This window comes from Macrobrachium nipponense, chromosome 1, assembly GCF_015104395.2.
Source record: "Macrobrachium nipponense isolate FS-2020 chromosome 1, ASM1510439v2, whole genome shotgun sequence".
NCBI classification, from domain to species: domain Eukaryota; kingdom Metazoa; phylum Arthropoda; class Malacostraca; order Decapoda; family Palaemonidae; genus Macrobrachium; species Macrobrachium nipponense.
Window position 1 is genome coordinate 56,177,867 of NC_087200.1, and position 20,299 is coordinate 56,198,165.

General features: G+C 35.3%; 1 protein-coding gene across 1 annotated transcript in view; it reads right to left on the bottom strand.

Moving 5' to 3' along the window:
• Window positions 1-20,299, bottom strand: part of LOC135218793 (alpha-tubulin N-acetyltransferase-like) — a 157,545-nt gene that overhangs the window by 16,628 nt on the left and 120,618 nt on the right. The window contains exon 7 of the mRNA XM_064255243.1: window positions 17,886-17,921. Within this exon, the coding sequence (XP_064111313.1) occupies window positions 17,886-17,921 (36 nt within the window). The remainder of the gene's footprint in view (window positions 1-17,885; window positions 17,922-20,299) is intronic.

The following is a 20,299-nucleotide window of genomic DNA, read 5'->3' on the forward strand; positions in this document are numbered from 1 at the left end:
TGCTACAGTTTTGTTAATGTGTTTTGTAAATTTTAGTTTAATTTTCCTTACATTTTTTATGTGTTTTGTAAAGTTAAGTGTACGTACGTACGTATCTGCCGTTTGTCCTCCCTTCTCCTCTGTCGCCACTTTTGGAGATAGCCTCGAAAGGTAAGCTTCCACATTTTACTACATACGTACAGTATTTCTTGTATACCATGTACACTAATACACCATATTTACAGGTAATTAGCAGTACGTTATTAACTTAGGTATTGAATGGTCCAAATTGTTGTAGTATTTCATTGTTTATAGGTCAATTTAGCTTTATTATGAAATTTACTGGGGTGTTTTTGGAGGGCTTGGAACGGATTAGCCATTTTACATGTAAAATGTGGTCCAAGATACGAAAACCTCATGACACGAAAGGCTCCTCGGAACGGATTAATCTCGTATCTCGAGGTACCACTGTACATGTATATACATAAATACAGTTCACTTGGCAAGGGGTTCTTTTCTAATTGTTAATTTTTGGGTGGCTCTGAATTTATCATCAATAAATCAGTATCATAACACAACTGATTGCCTATCCAATTTATCTGAGGAACCTGGGCCATTCAAACAGTTAATACTGCCTGTACTCAATCTTATTTTATACTAATTTATCTTAACAAGTACACCTTAATTTCGAGAGCAAACTAAATGTTAAAGCACAAAACAAGAGCTGAGCAGTAACAAGCCCACAGGCAGTCACTAAACAGAAACCTTTCACCAAAATGAAAAAAAACAGCACCTGACACCGAGAAGTACTCAAACACTCGCTGATAAACCCATAAATGAATTACTGATTGAAACAGCAAGGTAATAACCAAGCTCCTGACCAGCATAAACACAAACCTTCTGAAATACGTAACACAAAATCCACAAAATAATCACATGCCTAATGAAAATGTAAAAAGCCAATTACATGAAATGAAATTCAAGTGAAACAAAATACAAAATCATCATGGAGCCGGGGAAAAAATTGCCAACTGTGAACAATTTAACACACACACACACACAATAGGAGAGCCAGTTTCTTACCTCGACCTAAAGGAGACTTCTTACCTGAGCACCATCTCAAGGTACGTAGCAAATCTTCCTCTTCTACTTTTTACTTTAAAATATCTGGGATTTCACACAGATGTGCAAAGGCTAAGTATAACATATAGGTTTATCATAAAACTAAATTTTTTTTGTAATAAACTTACAGTAATGGTTGGCTTAAGAAAGTTGTTTCGAGAATGTATAATACTGTGACATAGTAAAGCTACTTAAGTCAGAGTTAGCACATATGATACACGAATCTTATCCATAATTCTAATTCTTACATAGTATGTAATGGAAGATACTAATGTAGTTTTAACCAAGAATACATATGGATGTTAAACCACTTTCACCAATCTTTATGTAAGGTGAGTACTATTCCAAAATTGATTGTATGTACCTGAATTTACTGGGCCATGTGGTAGATGGTATATTTTCTTCCTCTCCTTTCTCCACTATGGAATCTTATTCATGTAGACTCAGTTACATTAAGGGGCCAGCCAGCTAATGCCATTTTTTAAGGACAGGACTTTTACATTCATACCCCTTAATAAGGTGACTTGGGACATCTCCAATCACATGATTTTTGCCTCTGACCTTCAGTTTATTCTACCTCCTCCTTTGATCCTTAATATTAAGACCTGGGATAACTACCATATATATATGTAGACCTCCAATTAAATGAAATTTTTTTTAAAGTCATTTTTTTTGCTAGATATGAATTTTTTCATTATGGTAAAAAAAATAAACCCCATAAATCAGGGAAAAATGTAAGAACAAAAATGAAACAAAAATTGGAAAAAATGGCTTCATTTGATTGTTCTATAATGTCTTTCTATAGCAAATTTCAATGCTATGGCTTTAAAACTAAGGGAGAAGATAGAAATTGAAGGTCAATAAGTACAGTTTTCAGTTACAGGCGTTCAAAGTTTTACATTGTATTTTTACAAAGAATGTTAACAAATCATGATTATTATGAATTTTATATTCCTTTTTGGGTATTTGTTTGTTTGTTTGTATAGTGTTTTTGCGTTGCATGGAACCAGTGGTTATGATAAACCAAAACTATGTTATTTATCATAATTTAATCATAAATGAAGATTCCTTTGTTCATAGATCATAGCCTGGGGCACTGCGTCAGGTGAGAGGGGCACTCCTTCCTACGCAACACGCTCTCTCTCCTTCACTAACTTGGCTTATTAGAGCAAATTTTCTTCTTCTGTATGTTAGCGAGATGCCAAAATAAAGAAAAACACACGTAAAAGCAAGCGAACGTCAGAGGTGAAACGCGCACGTGTACCCTCTATCATGTTTGGGCTTGCACTGAAGGGTAACTTGCTAACTTCCCGTCTTGTGACTCATAGAATCTCAACAGATGCCATTGCTCACAATTTGTTTGACAATAATTATCAAAATTTATAATAACACAAGAAATATTGCATTTTCTTGTATGAATCAATGTTTTTGGCTTATTGAGTTACTTTTACTAATTACCTTATAACTACGAAATTAAGAGGAATTTTGACGAAATATTTCGTATACGCATTCTCCAATGCCATACGAAGCTCCATGAATTTTATCATGACTTTGTATTTTTTGCCTTATACCCCTTTATATAGGGATACCAGCTGGCCCCCATAAGCTCACCGTATTCACGGTCTCGAGATTCGCGGATTTTTCTGTGGAACCTATCCAAAATTATTCACACAAGGACTTGGTAATTCACAGGTTTTTCTGTAACAAAGGTGGTATGGCAGGGCTTCATGGGTTCACTAACAGTATGTATTGGTACAATTTGCAGTCCTTTCTTTACTTTTACCCCATGCCTTGACCATTGTCTGTATCTGCTTTACTTCCCTGATCAATTAGTAAAGACCACAAAATTATTCCAAATCCCAGTCAGTTGGTGGGATAGTGGAGGGCGGAGAGTTCTCCAAGAATGACATCCCCAATTATTTTACTCTATTCAAACTCGTTCTCAAGCCAGACGACTGCACTTTCAGTCATGCTGGTAATGGGCTGCTACTTCCCATGACTTTTGTCTTTGCTTAACATAATAATCATGTCTATTTTCTCCTCATTTGTCATTAACTGTAAGGAGCTTTGACACTTAGGCTCTTTGCCAGAAGCCTTAAGAGAAGCAGAACATATAGAGGACATTTTAGGGGGCGATTTCAAAGAATATTCTTAATCCGTAGTACTAGTATATACAGTGGTCCCCCCGTATTCGCGGGGGATGCGTACCAGACCCCTCCGTGAATAGTTAGAACCCGCGAATGTTTGGAACCCCTATGAAAATGCTAAAAACAGCCTATTTTGTTAGTTAAAACTCAAGAAAAACCCACTAAAAATTTTCATACTTGGTTTTTTTAATAGTTTTATCATAAAAAGTGCATTTTATGATGAAATTCATTAAAAAAAAACAGGAATTTGTGGATATTTATCATAGAAAAATACCGCGAATGCGCGAATTTTCCGCGAATAATGCGGGGAAACGTTCCCCAGAGAAATCCGCGAATGTGTGAGTCCGCGAATCTGGAGAACGCAAATACGGGGGTCCACTGTACGTACTGTACATGCAACACAAGCACAAATGAGAGAAAACTGAACTGTATTGGGTAAATTGGGTATAAATTGTGCATTGATATCCTGCACATACTGTACATTTTATGAAATGTTTTGATTTAAGATGATTTTTAAATATCATACATACGTACATAAAGTGTTTTAGGGTGATCCTATAAGCACACAGAGCACATCTAAAATACATAAGACAATAGGAATAGCAAGGTACGTATGTTTCTGTCTATGGTACATAGTATTTTCATGCATACATACTAAGTATATTTTTGTGACTAAATACATTTTTTATGATGAAAAAAGATTTACTAATTTTCAAATATTACAGTTCAGTAAAAAGTTAATGTAAACAGCAAAATTTCAATAACATAATTGGTTTTTCTTAAAAGATGCTTCACCCAAGCCAACTTTTCATAGATAAACAATTCTTATGACGCTGTGATGCCCTCTTACAGTAGTACCCTGGCAAAATGATACTCAACACACTATTGGCTGTTATCTGCAAAGCAGCCAATCTAGGAGCAACATTCATCTCCCTTGCCACTCAGTGGCTGTACACTTGGCGTTGATTGGTTGAAACTTGAGTCTCATCTCACAAAGATGGAATTGTGGGTACTGTGCATCTCTCCTTCATCAGCCTCACTTATAGTGAGTTACTGATATACGCAGATGTAATGACAAACCTGTGTTTTACATATCACCAAATATTGGTCAATCATGCCAAAAATGGCTCCTAAAAAGTGCCCTGCTCATTGTAAGGCTTCTGGCAAAGAGAATAAAAGGAAGAAGGCCGTTATGATGCTCAACGAGAAGGTGAAAGTTCTCAATACGCTGAAGGAGGGCAAAAATTTTGCCGTGGTTGGCAGCCACTTTAATGTGAATGACAGCATGGTGAGATATGTTAAGAAAAAAGAAAGTGAAATAAGAAACAGTGAAAGCATGAGCTACTGCCATACAGCTAAAACAGTGTTGACAGTGCAAGATAAAAATATAGTATAATTGAAATTTACACTGTCATACTGGATCAGGGACTGCCGTAAGAAGAACATGCCCCTTGACTCCAACATCAAACACAAAAAAGTGACAACTCTACTAGCAGTTATCAACTGCTACGGAAACCGATGGCCTAGAGGAATATGAAGGCGGCAATCTAGAGGCACAGGAAGGCGATGAAGAAGTGGAATTAGAATTCTTAGGCTTTGATGAACCTGTGCCTGAGGAAGATGATGACAAAGAGGAGGAAGAGCCACAATCAGGACCATCATCTTCTCCAGGTTTTCAAGCGAGCAAAGGAAGGTTTCACTAGTTCCAGAAGTGGTTCCACCTAAAGTCTTTTTCCGTACTTGGGGAAGCAGCATCAGTGGACAAAGAGGTGGTGGCCACGAAATATCCTGAGACCTTCAAGAAGATTCTGCAGGAGAAAGGATACCACCCAGTACAGGTGTTCAATATGGACAAGACTGGCCTGTTCTGGAAAAACATGCCTTCCCAGACATAGTTAATGAAGCTAAAGCCTCTAGAGTCATGGCACAGAAGGACAGGGTTACCCTCCTAATGTGTAGGAATGCAGCTGGCTTTATGCTGAAACCATGCCTCATTTACAAGGCTGCAAACTCCAGGGCACTCAAGAATAAGAACAAGGCATTGCTGCCTGTCTTCTGGATGCACAATTCCAAGGCCTGGATCACCAAAGTCCTTACAGGGTACTGGTTCCATCAGAGCTTTATTCCCCAAGTTAGGCAATACCTGGGTGACTTGGACATGGAGTTCAAGGTGTTGCTAATTATAGGCAATGCTGGTGGCCACCCTCTCGATCTTTATTACAGGGGAATCCAGTTCGAGTTCCTCCCTCCCAACACCACCTCTCTCCTCCAGTGCATGGCACTGTATACTGGGAACTTCCTCCAGCTCCTTGTTGGTGCAATGGACTGTGACAATGAATTGACGCTGAAAGACTAATGGTGTACGTTCACGACTGCCACGTGTCTGTCCATCATCGACAGGCCACTGAAGGACATGAAGAAAGAGACCCTGAATGCATGCTGGAGTAAGTTGTGGCCGGATTGTGTGCATAATTATACGGGCTTCTCTCAAGAAATTCGACATTCTGCAATTAATAAGGTGGGCCAGTTGGCAAGGATTCTTGGTAGTGAAGGCTTTGATGACATCACTGATGATGAAGTCACCACCCTTATCAATGCCTACTCTGACCCCCTGACAGACCAGGATTTGGAAGACCTGACAAAGTCTGCCAGAGAGGAATATGACATTCCAGGTTCAGGAGATAAGCAGGAGCAGGAGGTGGGCCTGTCCCAAATTAAGAGAATGATAAACGATGCCCAGGAGTTTGTTTCAACATGGGATCCTTACGTGGAACACTCATTGAAATTCTAAAATATCCTTGATATGGTATTGGAACCCTATAATCAAGCCTTCACCACCATGAAGCAGCAAGAGCTACCAATTACCATGTTCATCACACATGAAAACCCCTCCAAAGCCTCCCCAAATCACTAGAAGTAGTGTCTCTTGAATCAACTGAAGAAGTGCCTCCCAAATCACCTGAGTTAGTGCCTCCTGAAGGTGAAGAGGCGGCCTCAGAGGAGATGTAACTCCTCAGCATATAGCTAATTCTTCATCATCATCTTTATTTAGCATTCATCATTGGTAAATACCCTTTTAACGTATGTTGAACTAGTAAGTAGTATACTGTTTTTTTTTAATATTCATACGTATATTTGCTCTCTCTCTCTCCCTCTCTCTCTCTCTCTCTAGTGATTTACATATATGCAAATGTTATCCTTGTAAAATGAAAAGTGGACAGCTTGAATAGTAACTGTATGAAAGAAAATGTGCATAGGTGAATACTTATGGGGGACTGGATTATTTTCTCATGTACGTAACTAAGTCATACAAGTAAGTATGTATAGTTTTAACCATAAAATGTTTAAATTTACTTTAAAATGATATTAACAATATTGTTTCAAAGATTAATACACTAATGTACATTTGATGTAGGATGGTATTTTTATGGATACTTCGTTGTTTGAACTTTCAAGATAGGCAGTTATAAGTATTTTTAGAGGGTGGTTCTAAGTATTCGCAGATTGTAACACATGTTGAACAAATTCTCAATTCTTTGTGAATATCTCTAAAGGTTGTGGTCACAGTCTAAACCTACTACGTACACTGATGCAGTGTACAATCTATTATCTTACTAATATTTCATGGGCTTATTTCATAGTAATAGTTTCACTAACATAACAGGATGAATAATTTTCCCTACATCTATGCCACTTCTCTCATCCTCCAGTCAGATCCTCTCTCAATTATCAGTTTCGGGATTTGATAAATAAGATCCTAAATAAAGATTTGGGAATTGAAATTAATAGACCTGTTCAAAAATAAAATATAATATTTTACAAACCTCAAACTTGAGCATATTTTTTCTCCTCCTCAATTGACATTCTTATTGTTCAAAACTTAACTAAACAAAGAATGAACTAACATGATAACTGATCACATTAAAAAGTTCACTAAACATATAATGAAACAACTTGACAGTTGATAACTATTACAAGTTGAAAAAACAAAGAATGAACTGACCAAACAGCAAGGGTCTAGCACTACAGCATTGCCACTCACTCTATATGTTCTTCTTTTGCAGATTTTTTGCCAGGGAACATACTATGAAAAACAAAATAGATACCACAAGTAACCAGCTTCTGTCAAAATTTTTTATTTTATAACATGTATTTTGGAGTTTGTCAGCGCTCCTGGAAAGGTCAGCACTCCTGGAAAGATGCTTATGGAGCATGTCAAGATTTCCCTAAGGAACTAAACCTAATGAATAATAGTGATTATTCATAAACTTTGTTCTACTTTTGATAACACAACACTATATATGTGGAAGAGCTAGTAAGATTTACATAGGGTTTTTTTTTAGGGGACTTCTATCACTTGGGATTTTCTGTGGTCTGGCAGTGGCCTGGTCACAAGGGTGTCAGTTTTAATAGAACAGACTGTATTTAATTCTCACACAGATTAAATTGGTACAACAAGGATAACTTCTACACATAATAAGGCATCTTTTAATTACAGTAATGGGTTGTAGTGAAAACCACAGCAGACTGAAGCGAGTAGGCGACTGTTTCTCATTTGTGGTTTCCTCTCTGTAAATTCATATGTTAAGCATTGGTTTGTATTCTTTTGTCAGTCCTATTTACAAGAAAATATCACACTCGACAAAGAGAATATATTAGGACTCAATACTAGCGTATTCACCATACATCACAATCTAATTACATTGAGAGAGTATAATCTTATATTAAAATTGTATAAATTCATACTATATTTATACAAAACATTTTACACTGAATTAACTATTAACAATAAAATTACTCTCCTCACTCATTTGTACCCAAACTATCATTCATGCACAAAATTCAGTTGTATCACTTCAGTTATACATAAAGCACAACTGCTGCGACAAAAATCAGTCAAGCAATAAGTTGAAACACATTCTGCTCTGAATATTGATATAACAGTTTAATGGAAGCCACAAACTTGTCATACAAAGCAAAAGAGAAATTAATTTCCTAAATATAAAACCATATAAATTATAATCCATGTGTTAAACAATAATAATGTCTGGTGCAACAAGTGGATTCAACATAAAATTAATTCAATCTAAGCCATGCACAATACTACTACTATTAGCTTCACAGACCCTGACATTATTGGAATAAAGTCTGAAATGTCAAAACCTGTCTCATATATGTACACATAGATGTACAACTAATTTTGCAATTAGTCTTGCTGGCATCAGTTGATGGTGAGATTTAAAACAAATGGCTAAGAAATAATAACAAACTCAAAGTAGTACAGTAGACTAGTATGTACATTTTTAAAAATTTGCAAACAATTCTTGGTCCCAAGACTGGGACAATTGATTAACCCACCCCCACCGCCCAGAGTAGGTTAGGCTAAGCTATTAGCATACGTACAGGGGTTTCAGTGACAGTCCCAGATTAATTTCCAAACATTGGTGACTATAGTCATCAGTAACAAATACATAAGGTAACAACACAAACCACATGTCTTTGCTTCATAGTTAATATCTTAAAGCCATTACAAACATTGTTTACTTGTTTGTTTGTTTGTATGGTGTTTTTACATTGCATGGAACCTGTGGTTATTAAGCAACGGGACCAAAGGCTCTACGTGACTTCCGAACCACATTGAGAGTGAACTTCTATCACCAGAAATACACATCTCTCACTCCCCAATGGAATGCCCGAGAATCGAAGTCGCGGTCACCGAGGTGGCACGCCAACACCATACCAACCACGCCACTGAGGCACTTCCAACATTATTTTGTTTTGTCACTGATACTATCTTGGAAAAAGCTTGTTTTTATATTAAGAAATTTATACAAATTTTAAAAATATTTCATTATTTCTGTTTTATTAACGTTTACAGTATCATGAACAGATGAATGGTTCATTATAGGAATGTTGTTGTACCCATGAAATTTAATAAAGTAAAAAATCTACATTACAGTGGTACCTCGAGATACAAAATTAATCCGGTCCGAGGCGGCCTTTATATCATGAGCTTTTCGTATCTTGGACCGCATTTTACATGTAAAATGGCTAATCCATTCCTAGCCCTCCAAAACCACCCCAGTAAATTTCATAATAAAGCTAAACTGACCTATAAACAATGAAATACTACAACAATTTGGACCATTCATTACCTAACTTAATACATACTGCTAATATACCTGTAAATAAAAGTGTATTAGTATACATGGTATACAAGATATACTGTACGTATATACGTACGTATGTAGTAAAATGTGGGAGCTTACCTTTCGAGTGAGGCTATCTCCGAAAGTGGCGACAGAGGAGGACGACAAACGGCAGATACGTACGTACACTTAACTTTACGAAACACATAAAAAAATGTAAGGAAAACCTAAACTAAACTTTACGAAACACATTAGCCCTTAAACGCCGAAGCGGTAAAAAAAAAATGTCTCCCGTGTGCCGGAAGTGTTTCAGAGTGAGCGCGGAAGCGGAAAAAATATTTTTTTAAAAAAATCACAGCGCGCTTAGTTTTCAAGATTAAGACTTCATTTTTGGCTCCTTTTTTTGTCATTGGCTGAAGTTTAGTATGCAACCATCAGAAATGAAAAAAATTATCATTATCATATATAAATAATGCGATATATGATAGCGCAAAAACGAAATTTCATATATAATTGTATTCAAATCGCGCTGTGCGCAAAACTGTTAAAGGTAACGAGTTACTTCTTTTTTCGTTGTAATGTACACTAAATTGCGATCATTTTGGTATATAACACATTGTAAAACGATAAAAGCAACACAGAGAAAATATTATCACAAAATAATGCATGAATTCGTAATGCACGGACGTAAACAAATATTTTTTTCAAAAATTCACCATAAATCTAAATATTGTCCTAGAGACTTCCAATTTCTTTCAAAATGAAGACAAATAATTGAATATTACTATACTGTAAGAATATTAGCTTACAAATGCAGTTTTCGACCATATCTGACTAGGTAAATTTGACCGAATGTCGAATTTTTTATATATATATTTTTTTTTATATGCAATTTATTCGGAAATAAGAAAAGCTACAACCTTCAAATATTTTTCGTTTGATTCTACATGAAATTGCGCACATTTTCATATATAAAACTCTATGAAATGCCTTATATGAAATGGAGCAAATATTCCGAGAATGGAACGTACTCATTTCGGAGATTTGTGGCGGAGAATCCGCGCGCGGAGGGAAGGAAAGATTTTTTTTAAAATTCACCATAAATCTAAATATTGTGCTAGAGACTTCGAATTTGTTTCAAGATGAAGATAAATGACTGAATATTACTAGACTGTAAGAGTTTTAGCTTACAATTGCGTTTTTCGACCATTTCGGTAGAGTCAAAGTTGACCGAACGTGGTTTTTTTTCTATTTATCGTGATTTATATGCAAATATTTCAAAAATGAGAAAAGCTACAACCTTCAATTATTTTTAGTTGTATTCTACATGAAATTGCGCACATTTTCATATATAAAACTTTATGTAACGGATAATTTGAAATGGTGCAAACATTACCACAATCGCACGTATGATTTTTTCGGAAGAGTTACCGCGCGGACGTAAGAAAATGTTATTTTTTTTTTCATAAATTCACCATAAATCAAAATATTGTGATAAGAGACTTCCAATTTGTTGGCAAAATAAAGGTAAATGATTGAATATTACTAGAATATAAGATTTTAGCTTACAATTGTGTTTTTCTTTTCGACCATCTCGTTGGAGTCAAGTTGACAGAAGGTTGAAATTTTTGCACTTATCATTATTTATATGAAAATATTTCAAAACTGATAAAAGCTACAACCATGGATTGCTTTTGGTTGTATTGTGCATGAAATTGCGCACATTTCCATATATAAAACTTTATGTAATGGCTAATTTAAAATGGTGCAAACATTACCACAATCGCACGAAAAAATTTATCGGAAGAGTTACCGCGCGGAAGTAAAGAAAAAGTTTTTTCATAAATTCACCATAAATCAAAATATTGTGCTAGAGACGTCCAATTTGTTGCAAAATGAAGGCAAATGATTGAATATTACTAGAATATAAGAGTTTTAGCTTACAATTGCGTTTTTCGACCATTTCGGTAGAGTCAAAGTTGACCGAAGGTTGAAATTTTGGCACTTATCGTTATTTATATAAAAATATTTCAAAACTGATAAAAGCTACAATCATGAGTATTTTTTGGTTGTATTCTTCATAAAAATGCACACATTTTCATATATAATACGCCCTGTAACGGATAATTTAAAACGGTGCAAAAATTATGTCAAAGTGACAAAATAATTTTTGACATGTGTCACTGATACTTTTTAGTGCGGCAAGAAAGAAATTCGCGCTTGCGCGCCTGCATAACGATTGTAAACAAAACAACACCTTGATCCTAAACTCCCAGCATCCCCCAAGGCGCGTGATTCAAGAGTTTTTGGCTGGTAGGCCTAAAAGTATTTTTCCGCGAATTTTTAAAAAAACTTTTTTGAGTCGACGTATGATACGTCCAATCGGCATACGGGAGACATTTTGACTCGACGTTTAATACGTCCAATCGGCGTAAGAGGGTTAATAAACGAATTCGTTAGAACAAACGAATACCACATGTTTACGATACAAATGATGCCGTGCAGTGGCCGAAGAAGCATGCCGCTACGCAGATGCATCATAGCAGGGATGCTGACCAATAGGAGAGAAGGATCTCATGGCAGTGACTAGCATCAGGAATCAATGGGAGAGCGGGAGGATGGTGGCGAGTCTACTCAGTTGGCGGCGCACAAGTTTCAAAATTGTTATCAATGGTCTGGGCGAATCTCGGGCTTTACAGCAACAACCTTTTGTATCTTGAGTTTTTCGTAAGTTGAGCCTTTCGTATCTCGAGGTACCACTGTATAAGAAATGGATGATAGCATGAAAAGAGATAGAAAAGAAATTATATGCTAGGCAAACAAGTTCCCTGGCTGGTAAGATTATGTACATTCGCATACCTAAGGACATTCAGTTCATTGTGGTAATAAAGTTGTTTTACCGATGAAATTCAATAGAATACAAGTTATGAAATGAATAGTAACATGGAGAAACAAAAGAGAAAGGATTATGAACGAGACAAACATAAAATATCGCATAGTACAACCAAGTAAATTTATTTCATCTACAATGTGTTTTGATGATATAATCAACAGCAATTGCACTGAGTGTAATGAATGAATAAATTTTCAAGCAGTACCATATTACATACATGATGATAATACTGTAAAATATTATAAAAAGTATTAAAGTTACAGCATGAACAAAAAGCTTTTATTGTGTAGGTGAGAAAGAGTGGGCAAGGTTAGTGATTAAGTACAAAAACGGATTTTAGTGCTATGATAATATTACCTTCATTTTATTGTTTAGTAATATCAGGTAAAACAAATACTATACTGTAAAATCTAAATTTCTAATTATATTTACAAAAGCTATCATCTATGTAAATGCCATATGAGAATTTACTAAATTTTAGTATGCCACATTATGTACTTGATATTACTGTGGCATTTTCATCTTATATATAATAATTTTCCTATAAATGCACGCAATTTACAGCAGTAAATAATAAACAGGCTTAAATTGCAGTACAAAAACCAATGTTTCATGCACTTTTGACTTGGAATATCTTAATTTTTATTTACATTTTGCATAACTGTTTCACACATTCTAATTTTTTTAGTACATGTGGTACATTTTTATGACAAACTAATACGTATGCAAATATATATTTCATGCATTTATGACTTACTAAAATTTTTTTAGTTTTCTTTACATAACTTTTTAGCATATGTAAGCGGTTCATCACATGCTAATAAACACAGATGATTGAAAAAAAAAACTATCAGTTTTCCATATCAATCACTGAGAACAAATCCCTGAATAACCATATCCAGGAATTTGAAGGACCAACCATAATTCCAAACAGAATTTGACACTCATTTCACTCCTTATCAATTTCCAATTATACATTAACTCAAAGAGTTTGGGAATCTCCTTCAAGATGGTGAATTGCATACAGCAAAAATTCAAACATGTATTCTACATTCTTGGAAAAGCAGTGAAACTGGAAAAAAACGACACCCTTTGTCTCATGCAGCAACCTCTGCCCTGCCCCTACCCCAGGCTAATAAGGTATCAAAGATTTTCTGAAGATTCTTTAAAAAATTTACAAAATTGCAAAAAGCGACAAGTGCCATAAATAACTAAGTCCGAATCCTACATGGTTTTCAATGAAGACTTCAAATTAGTTGCATTCTGGGGCAATGCCATAGAAATTACAACATATCTGTCCACTATGACTACATACTATCAAGGACTGATTCACTGAAGACTAATGGGCTTCTTTGTTAGTTGGCTGTACTTCAGGCACATCCTGAACCAGAGGAGCAAAGAATTTCTCGTAGAACACAGTATCGTCAACTCCTTTATTAAGAATTATTCCAGATATTCTACCTATTGAAGGTGACTAGGCAATTTAGGTAGATTACAGTTTACAAGCTTGGAATACCTAAAGTTTATTTTATATGATGTCATGGTACACAGTCTTACTATCTACAAAATTCCCATTCTTTTCCATTCATATTCATAAGAAGCAATTGTACTGGTGTGCAATTATAAGATTATTAAAACATTTATATTTGTAATTAGTAATTGTAAATGTTACAAAATTCATCATCATTATTAAGAATGATGGTTTTCACTATGCAAGGTTAGATGATAAATTAGGTTTCTCCAATGTCATCTGCCTTGATTCTCAACTGGTCTGGGTCTTCATACTTACTTTTTAAAAGGAATTTCTGCTACCTCCACAAGTACTATTTTTCTACATTTTTCTATCCCTTCTCATAACATATCAAAACTATTTAGTATTCACATCTCTGAGCTCTTCATTTACACACTAGCTAGTGTACAACCCATCACTGTAATTTTCTAATTGCTGCAATCTAGCCATGATTGTTAGAATACTGTACATATTTTCATATCTCAATCCCCTCTGTTTTTTTTTTTTTTTTTTTTTTTTTGTTTTTTTTTTTTTTTTTTTTTTTTTTTTTTTTTTTTTGCTGTGCCTGTCTGCTGCTTAAAGCATCATAAATTTCTCTTGCATTTATTATGGGATTTTTTACCGGTACTGTAGCAATTTCCTTTAACTTCGTCCATAATGTTGATCCCTTTTACTACCATAAACATACCTTCTTCACAGTCCAATATATTCCAGACTTAACAGAAATTTCCTGCTGCTTCTAAATCCTGTCCATCCCCCACATTATGGTGCATCTCCACATTTTAGGACATCAAAAGATGTAATTTCATTTACATTTTGCAATTCGAAACATATTTTCATTTGACAAATAATACTGTAGTGAAATCAACCTCAGCACTTTCTAACAGCACCTATATATGTCCACTTTCCTAATTGCACTTTTTACTTTGCTTCCTTAACATTCAACAGGAGTTCTGCTATACTTATGTTTATTTTACCACCACCTCTCCTCCTCTCTCCAAAACTCTTCCATCATTTAAAACATTTTTTATGGCCTCTACCTCTGATTCTACTGTTAATACAGGAAATATGCATTTATTAACTCATTCACAACTCCTTTTCCACATTCCTCTATGGCTTCCTCCATTGCTATGAAAAACAACTTTTCAAATTCTTTGGATAAATATCTCTTATGTCATAGTACAGCAAATTCCCTGATTAAAGTCTTTTTAGCATCATTTCATTGCTTGGCTTGGTATTATCAATTACATATTGTATGAATGAACTGCTCAATTGTTTTACAGAAACTTGAAAAAAAAATAATTTACAGGTAGTCCCCAGTTATCTGTGGGGGTTCCGTTCTCAGCGGGGTGCTGATAAGCAAAAACTACCATTAACTGAAACTGGGAGATTTATGTTGCTTATGGCACCAAGTTTTGGTTAATGGCGCCGATAACTGGTTAATGGCACCTCTGTTAGGTATGTTATGGCGCCATAACTCTGTTAGGTATGTTATGGCGCCATAACTCTGTTAGGTATGTTATGGCGCCATAACGCCGATAACCGAACTTGGCCCATTATGGCACCCTAAATCGCCGATTTTATGGCACTAGCCAAGCGCCATTAACTGAGTCCACCAATAACCAGGGACTGCCTTATATGGAAGTAATGGTATTATTTATCAATTTGCAAAATTAATACTATTGGCTATCTGCCCACATTAGTTTCCAGACCCTCCATATCTTCCTTCACTTTATCTCACCATCTAATTCTCTGTTTCCCTCTCAATCTTCTTCCTCTAACAGGTTCCCTCCAATACCTCTTCACTCCCTCCTCGTCATCCATCCTCAACACGTGCCCATACCACCTCAATCGCAACTCATTACCTCTGTAATCTTTACTAAGCCTGCCCTTCTTATTTCATAATTTTCCAATCTCTCAAGCAGCAATATGCCCATAATCTACCTCACCACTCTCATCTCTAATCTCTCAAGCTTTACTTCCTCTTTTCTTCTTAGAGCCCACATTAACACTGGTCTTATCACTGTGCTATAGATCTTGACTTTTAGCTTGACTGGTATTTTCTTATAACATACTACTCCAGCTACCTCTCTCCATTTCCCCCATATAGCTTTCATCTTAGTGTCAACTTCAGCCTCACAACCTCCCTCTTGGCTTAAAGTAGATCCTAAGTATTTAAACTTTTCCACCTGTTTCATCGATCCTCTTTTTTCTTGCATTACTATTCTGCCTATATCTTCCCTACAGCTCACCAAAACCTCTGTTTTATTCCCATTCACCTTTAAGCCACCCCTCACTAAAGACTCCCGCCACTCTCTAACAACCTTTCTCTGTAGGTATTCCTCATATTCGGCAGTAATCACCAGATCATCGGCATACAACTACTCCCACTGATCGTCATTCCTGAACTCTTCACTTAACACATCCATGACCACCACAAACAAAAATGGGCTTAATGCTGACCCCTGGTGTCAGAGAAATAGGGACTTTATTAAATACTTTGAAGGTATCCCATCTCATACGGAACTAAACAAATGTTAAGCTCCATTTCAGAAACTGTATCAAAAGACATAATATAGAATAAAGACCAAAAACATCTGTTAATACTCCTGTAAAGCAGATGACAAAGCACTGGTAGAAGGTGGCAAACCACAAACAATTATCGTTGTTTCACCCAGAGAGAGCTCGGCACGTGAACCTAGGCTGGCACTCTGGCACTTTCAAAGAGAGAGACCAGGCCAGCTGCCTATCCTCATAAACAGAACCCCCTCATGAACCAAAGGAAAAATGCCATAAGGGAGGGAGACAAGGGCAGTCTGGGAGAACCAACAAGATTTGGTGGTAGTAAAGGTGGAGTAACATCCTTCGAAGATAACCTGCAAACATCTTTGGGCCTTCCCAAGCTGCTGCTGAACTGCCAAGGACATACAGCAGCCAAACAGCCACTTATTTCTATTACAGCTTTCACTGTTCCCATTTTTGCTCAAATCCCTGTTAAAAAATACAAACATTATATGTATATACAATAAAATATCTAACTTTTAATTTGAAGGCCAGCCAGAGCAAAGCAAGGCAACTTAACTTGACAACAGCAAGAAAAAAAAAAAGTGCTTGATAAGAATGGGAGATTGCCCTACTCACCCACCTGCAACTCCAGCTTGCACTACATAATACTCCTATATACAAAGATTGGTTTGTATTACTGTAGGAACAAGCACACTTTGATCAATAGATAATGAGGTGGTGACAAGTCCAGATGACAAGCTGGTGGCTCAAAAATTGGAATGTCTCTACAGAGTGATCACTACAAATTACAGTATGTTACACATTTGGATGGCTTTTCAATTTCATCATTTTAAATCTATAGTAATACATACTACTACCTTGCATAAAAAATAAATAGAAATTTGGAATTAACTGACTGAATCCTATAAAAACCTCATGACCACATGTAAAATAGCAGCCAAACTTGCCTTCATAATGGTTTTAAAATGTAAAATAGCAGCCAAATTTGCCTTCATAAGGGTTTTAAAATTCACAGTACAAACTGTAACAAAATTTTTAACAAAAGTGAAAATTTGCCAAACAATGTTTCATTTATAGCTAATATAGATATCTTTACAAAAAACCCAAACCTGAGGCTTTGTTTTTACATAAATCTAAAAAAAAAAAAAAAAAAAAAAAATGTCATGCCAAATAGTCCAACTTGTGTCCATATAACAAGGCTTACTACTAGTATACAACATTACTGTCAAAAACGATAAATATTTGCTCAGTACAGCTCTAGAATAAGTCTTGCCAATCGCAAAGCCGAACTTTCAACAAAGGTCAAAATTTGCAAAGCAATAAAATGTAGAGAAACCTCCCCACACCAAAGAATCAAGTGAATCTTAACCAATTTTGAATAAACATGCACAAATATCACAGTTTAGTTAAGCCTGATCTAGGAAAGGGATGAGACTACATTCAGTAATTTTGTTTTTTTACCATACTGTGAGTGTGCAGTGTTCATCATAACATAACAAAAATGTGAAAGCTGTTTGCATTACACAACATCCTGACAACAACAATCCAACTTAACTTACATAAATTTACCAATCCACACAGTTGGCTTGGTTTTTCTAGATTAACAGAAAAGGGGAAATTAGATGATTTAAAAAAATACCAACCAAAAACATCACCTGATATGAAGTTTTATGTTCAACCATGCACCAGCATCAATTCATGAAAGATATAAATTTATACTACAATGCATGGTGGGGAGAATTTACTAAAACATCAAAAGATAAATGTAAAAGTATGTCATTAACAAGCAAATTTTAATGGCTGGAGATACAATATATTCTGACAAACATTATGTAATGAAAAGCTAATAGTATCATGGACAAACAAATTAAGCATGTTCCGTATCATACTCTATTACTATTATCAAGTTTTCTTTATTACAGCAATCACAATAAAAAAACTAATGTGTCAATAAATAAAAGTGTTTTGTGTAGTGACACATCTATTCCCCACGATAAAGTATACTGTATGTGTACATAAGGGTACTGTATGATCAATAAGCATCTAATTAAGATAAAATCTCAGATATATAGTACTGAAAACCCTTTAGCAGTTTAAAATCGGTACTGTTTAAAAATCAATTTTCAATAATTTATCAACTTCCAAATGCCAATTAACCTAAAGCATCCAACTGAATTCAGAGTGCCTATGTACTAATGCAATAATTTTGTCCAATAAATTAAACATAAGCTGGAACCATACAGCTCTGCAAAGCAAAAAATGAATGCTTGGCAAAACTGTAAAATAATGTTTTAAGCTATAAAATACTCCTGTAGTATTATAATTTTTTCCCATTTTCAACAAATAATGAAATGTAGGCCCTGGTTTCCATACAGATGAAAACAAAGCTCTAGAAGTAATTCATACAAATACTTCCAGAATTCTAACTAGATGAATCTACTTACCATCAAAATTTCATAATTTTTGTTTCAGTTCTCATAATGGTGTTTCTTACATCAAGTGACTCAACCAATGCAACATCATTAAAACATAATTGGAACTAGTGTTTAAAATAATTTACATTGAGTACTAGAGAACTTAGTACCTGTAATAGAATTCCTCAAATTGATGAACAGCAGTAAAAAATCTCATACCTACAGCACTCATGAGTTCAATGGTTATTTTATCTCGTAAAAAATTCCACCAAATGCAAGTATCATTTGTCTATCATCTAAATATGATCTAACACAATAAATTGTTACAGTCACAGATTTTACACAGCTTAACACTACAGCATATTTCCTAGAGCAGAGCCCATTCTAATAAATCTACCTAATTCACATAGAAATGGATGCTAGCAATGGCTGTTTTCCACAAACACTTCTTGAATATGTTGATTTTATTACAATGGTAACTCAAGTAATAACTGTGTGCTATATATGGGGACACATAAGAATCCAACTGTGCTATGAAGTCAAGTCAACACTGCAGCCCTGTCACCTACTTAATATTCCATCTGGTTCTAGGATGCCCAGAATACATGATGAAGAGCCCAATGGCCTAGCAAGATGATGAGACCCTTAAAATTCTGCATAATATCAGTTAGTCAATAAAAACGTACTCAATACTGCTGTAGGTTCTTACTATTAGTTATAGATACACTATATGCACTCTCATGAAAGCCAGTATCAGTGTTACTGGGTATGATATGAACCTTTGAATGGGTAGTTTCTACCAATTGCAACTCAGCAAGTCATTCTACCCTCCCTTCTATTATTCAGTGCAGCAATATAAGAATTACTCAGGCTTCCATGCCCTCTGTCTTTCCATGATCCAACTAGTATCATTCAATGGCTACTGATATACTTGAGGTCTTTGATTGTGTGTTGGACAAACTCTACCAACAATGATACCATACTTAGCACAATGACAATTCCCTGATCTATCCAGTCCTGTCTCAGTGGTCCCACTATTCTTGTTGTCATCATTCAGAATGTATACTAAACACATACAAAGGCAACACACTCTCACAGAGAACTTCAATGTACAACATATGAAAAAAAAACAAATAGATGGTAAAACATATAAACATAAATCAATATAGTACTGGTAAATAGATGTATGCTTACATAAATACAATAATAATAATTACAAAAACTTAGACAATTGTGAATGGGCCTTCAGAGTAATACTACAGCCTCTTATATACTTTTGAACACTAACAAAAGCAACAATGACTATGCAGTGGAACACTCAGGAGCTCAATATGAAGTGGATGTTGAAAACTCTAACTCCCTGAGGTTCTGGCACTGAAGATAATAGTAGTAGTAATTCAATATTGAAAATTAACTTGAGGAACATGACCAAACATGATACTTTCTCAAGATAATTTAGCTCATTTACAACCAATGAGAAAAAAGGCAAAAAATGAAAGACAAAGCTTTAAGGAGGTTGTTATCATTCAGACAAGAGAAACATACACCAATATGGTGGC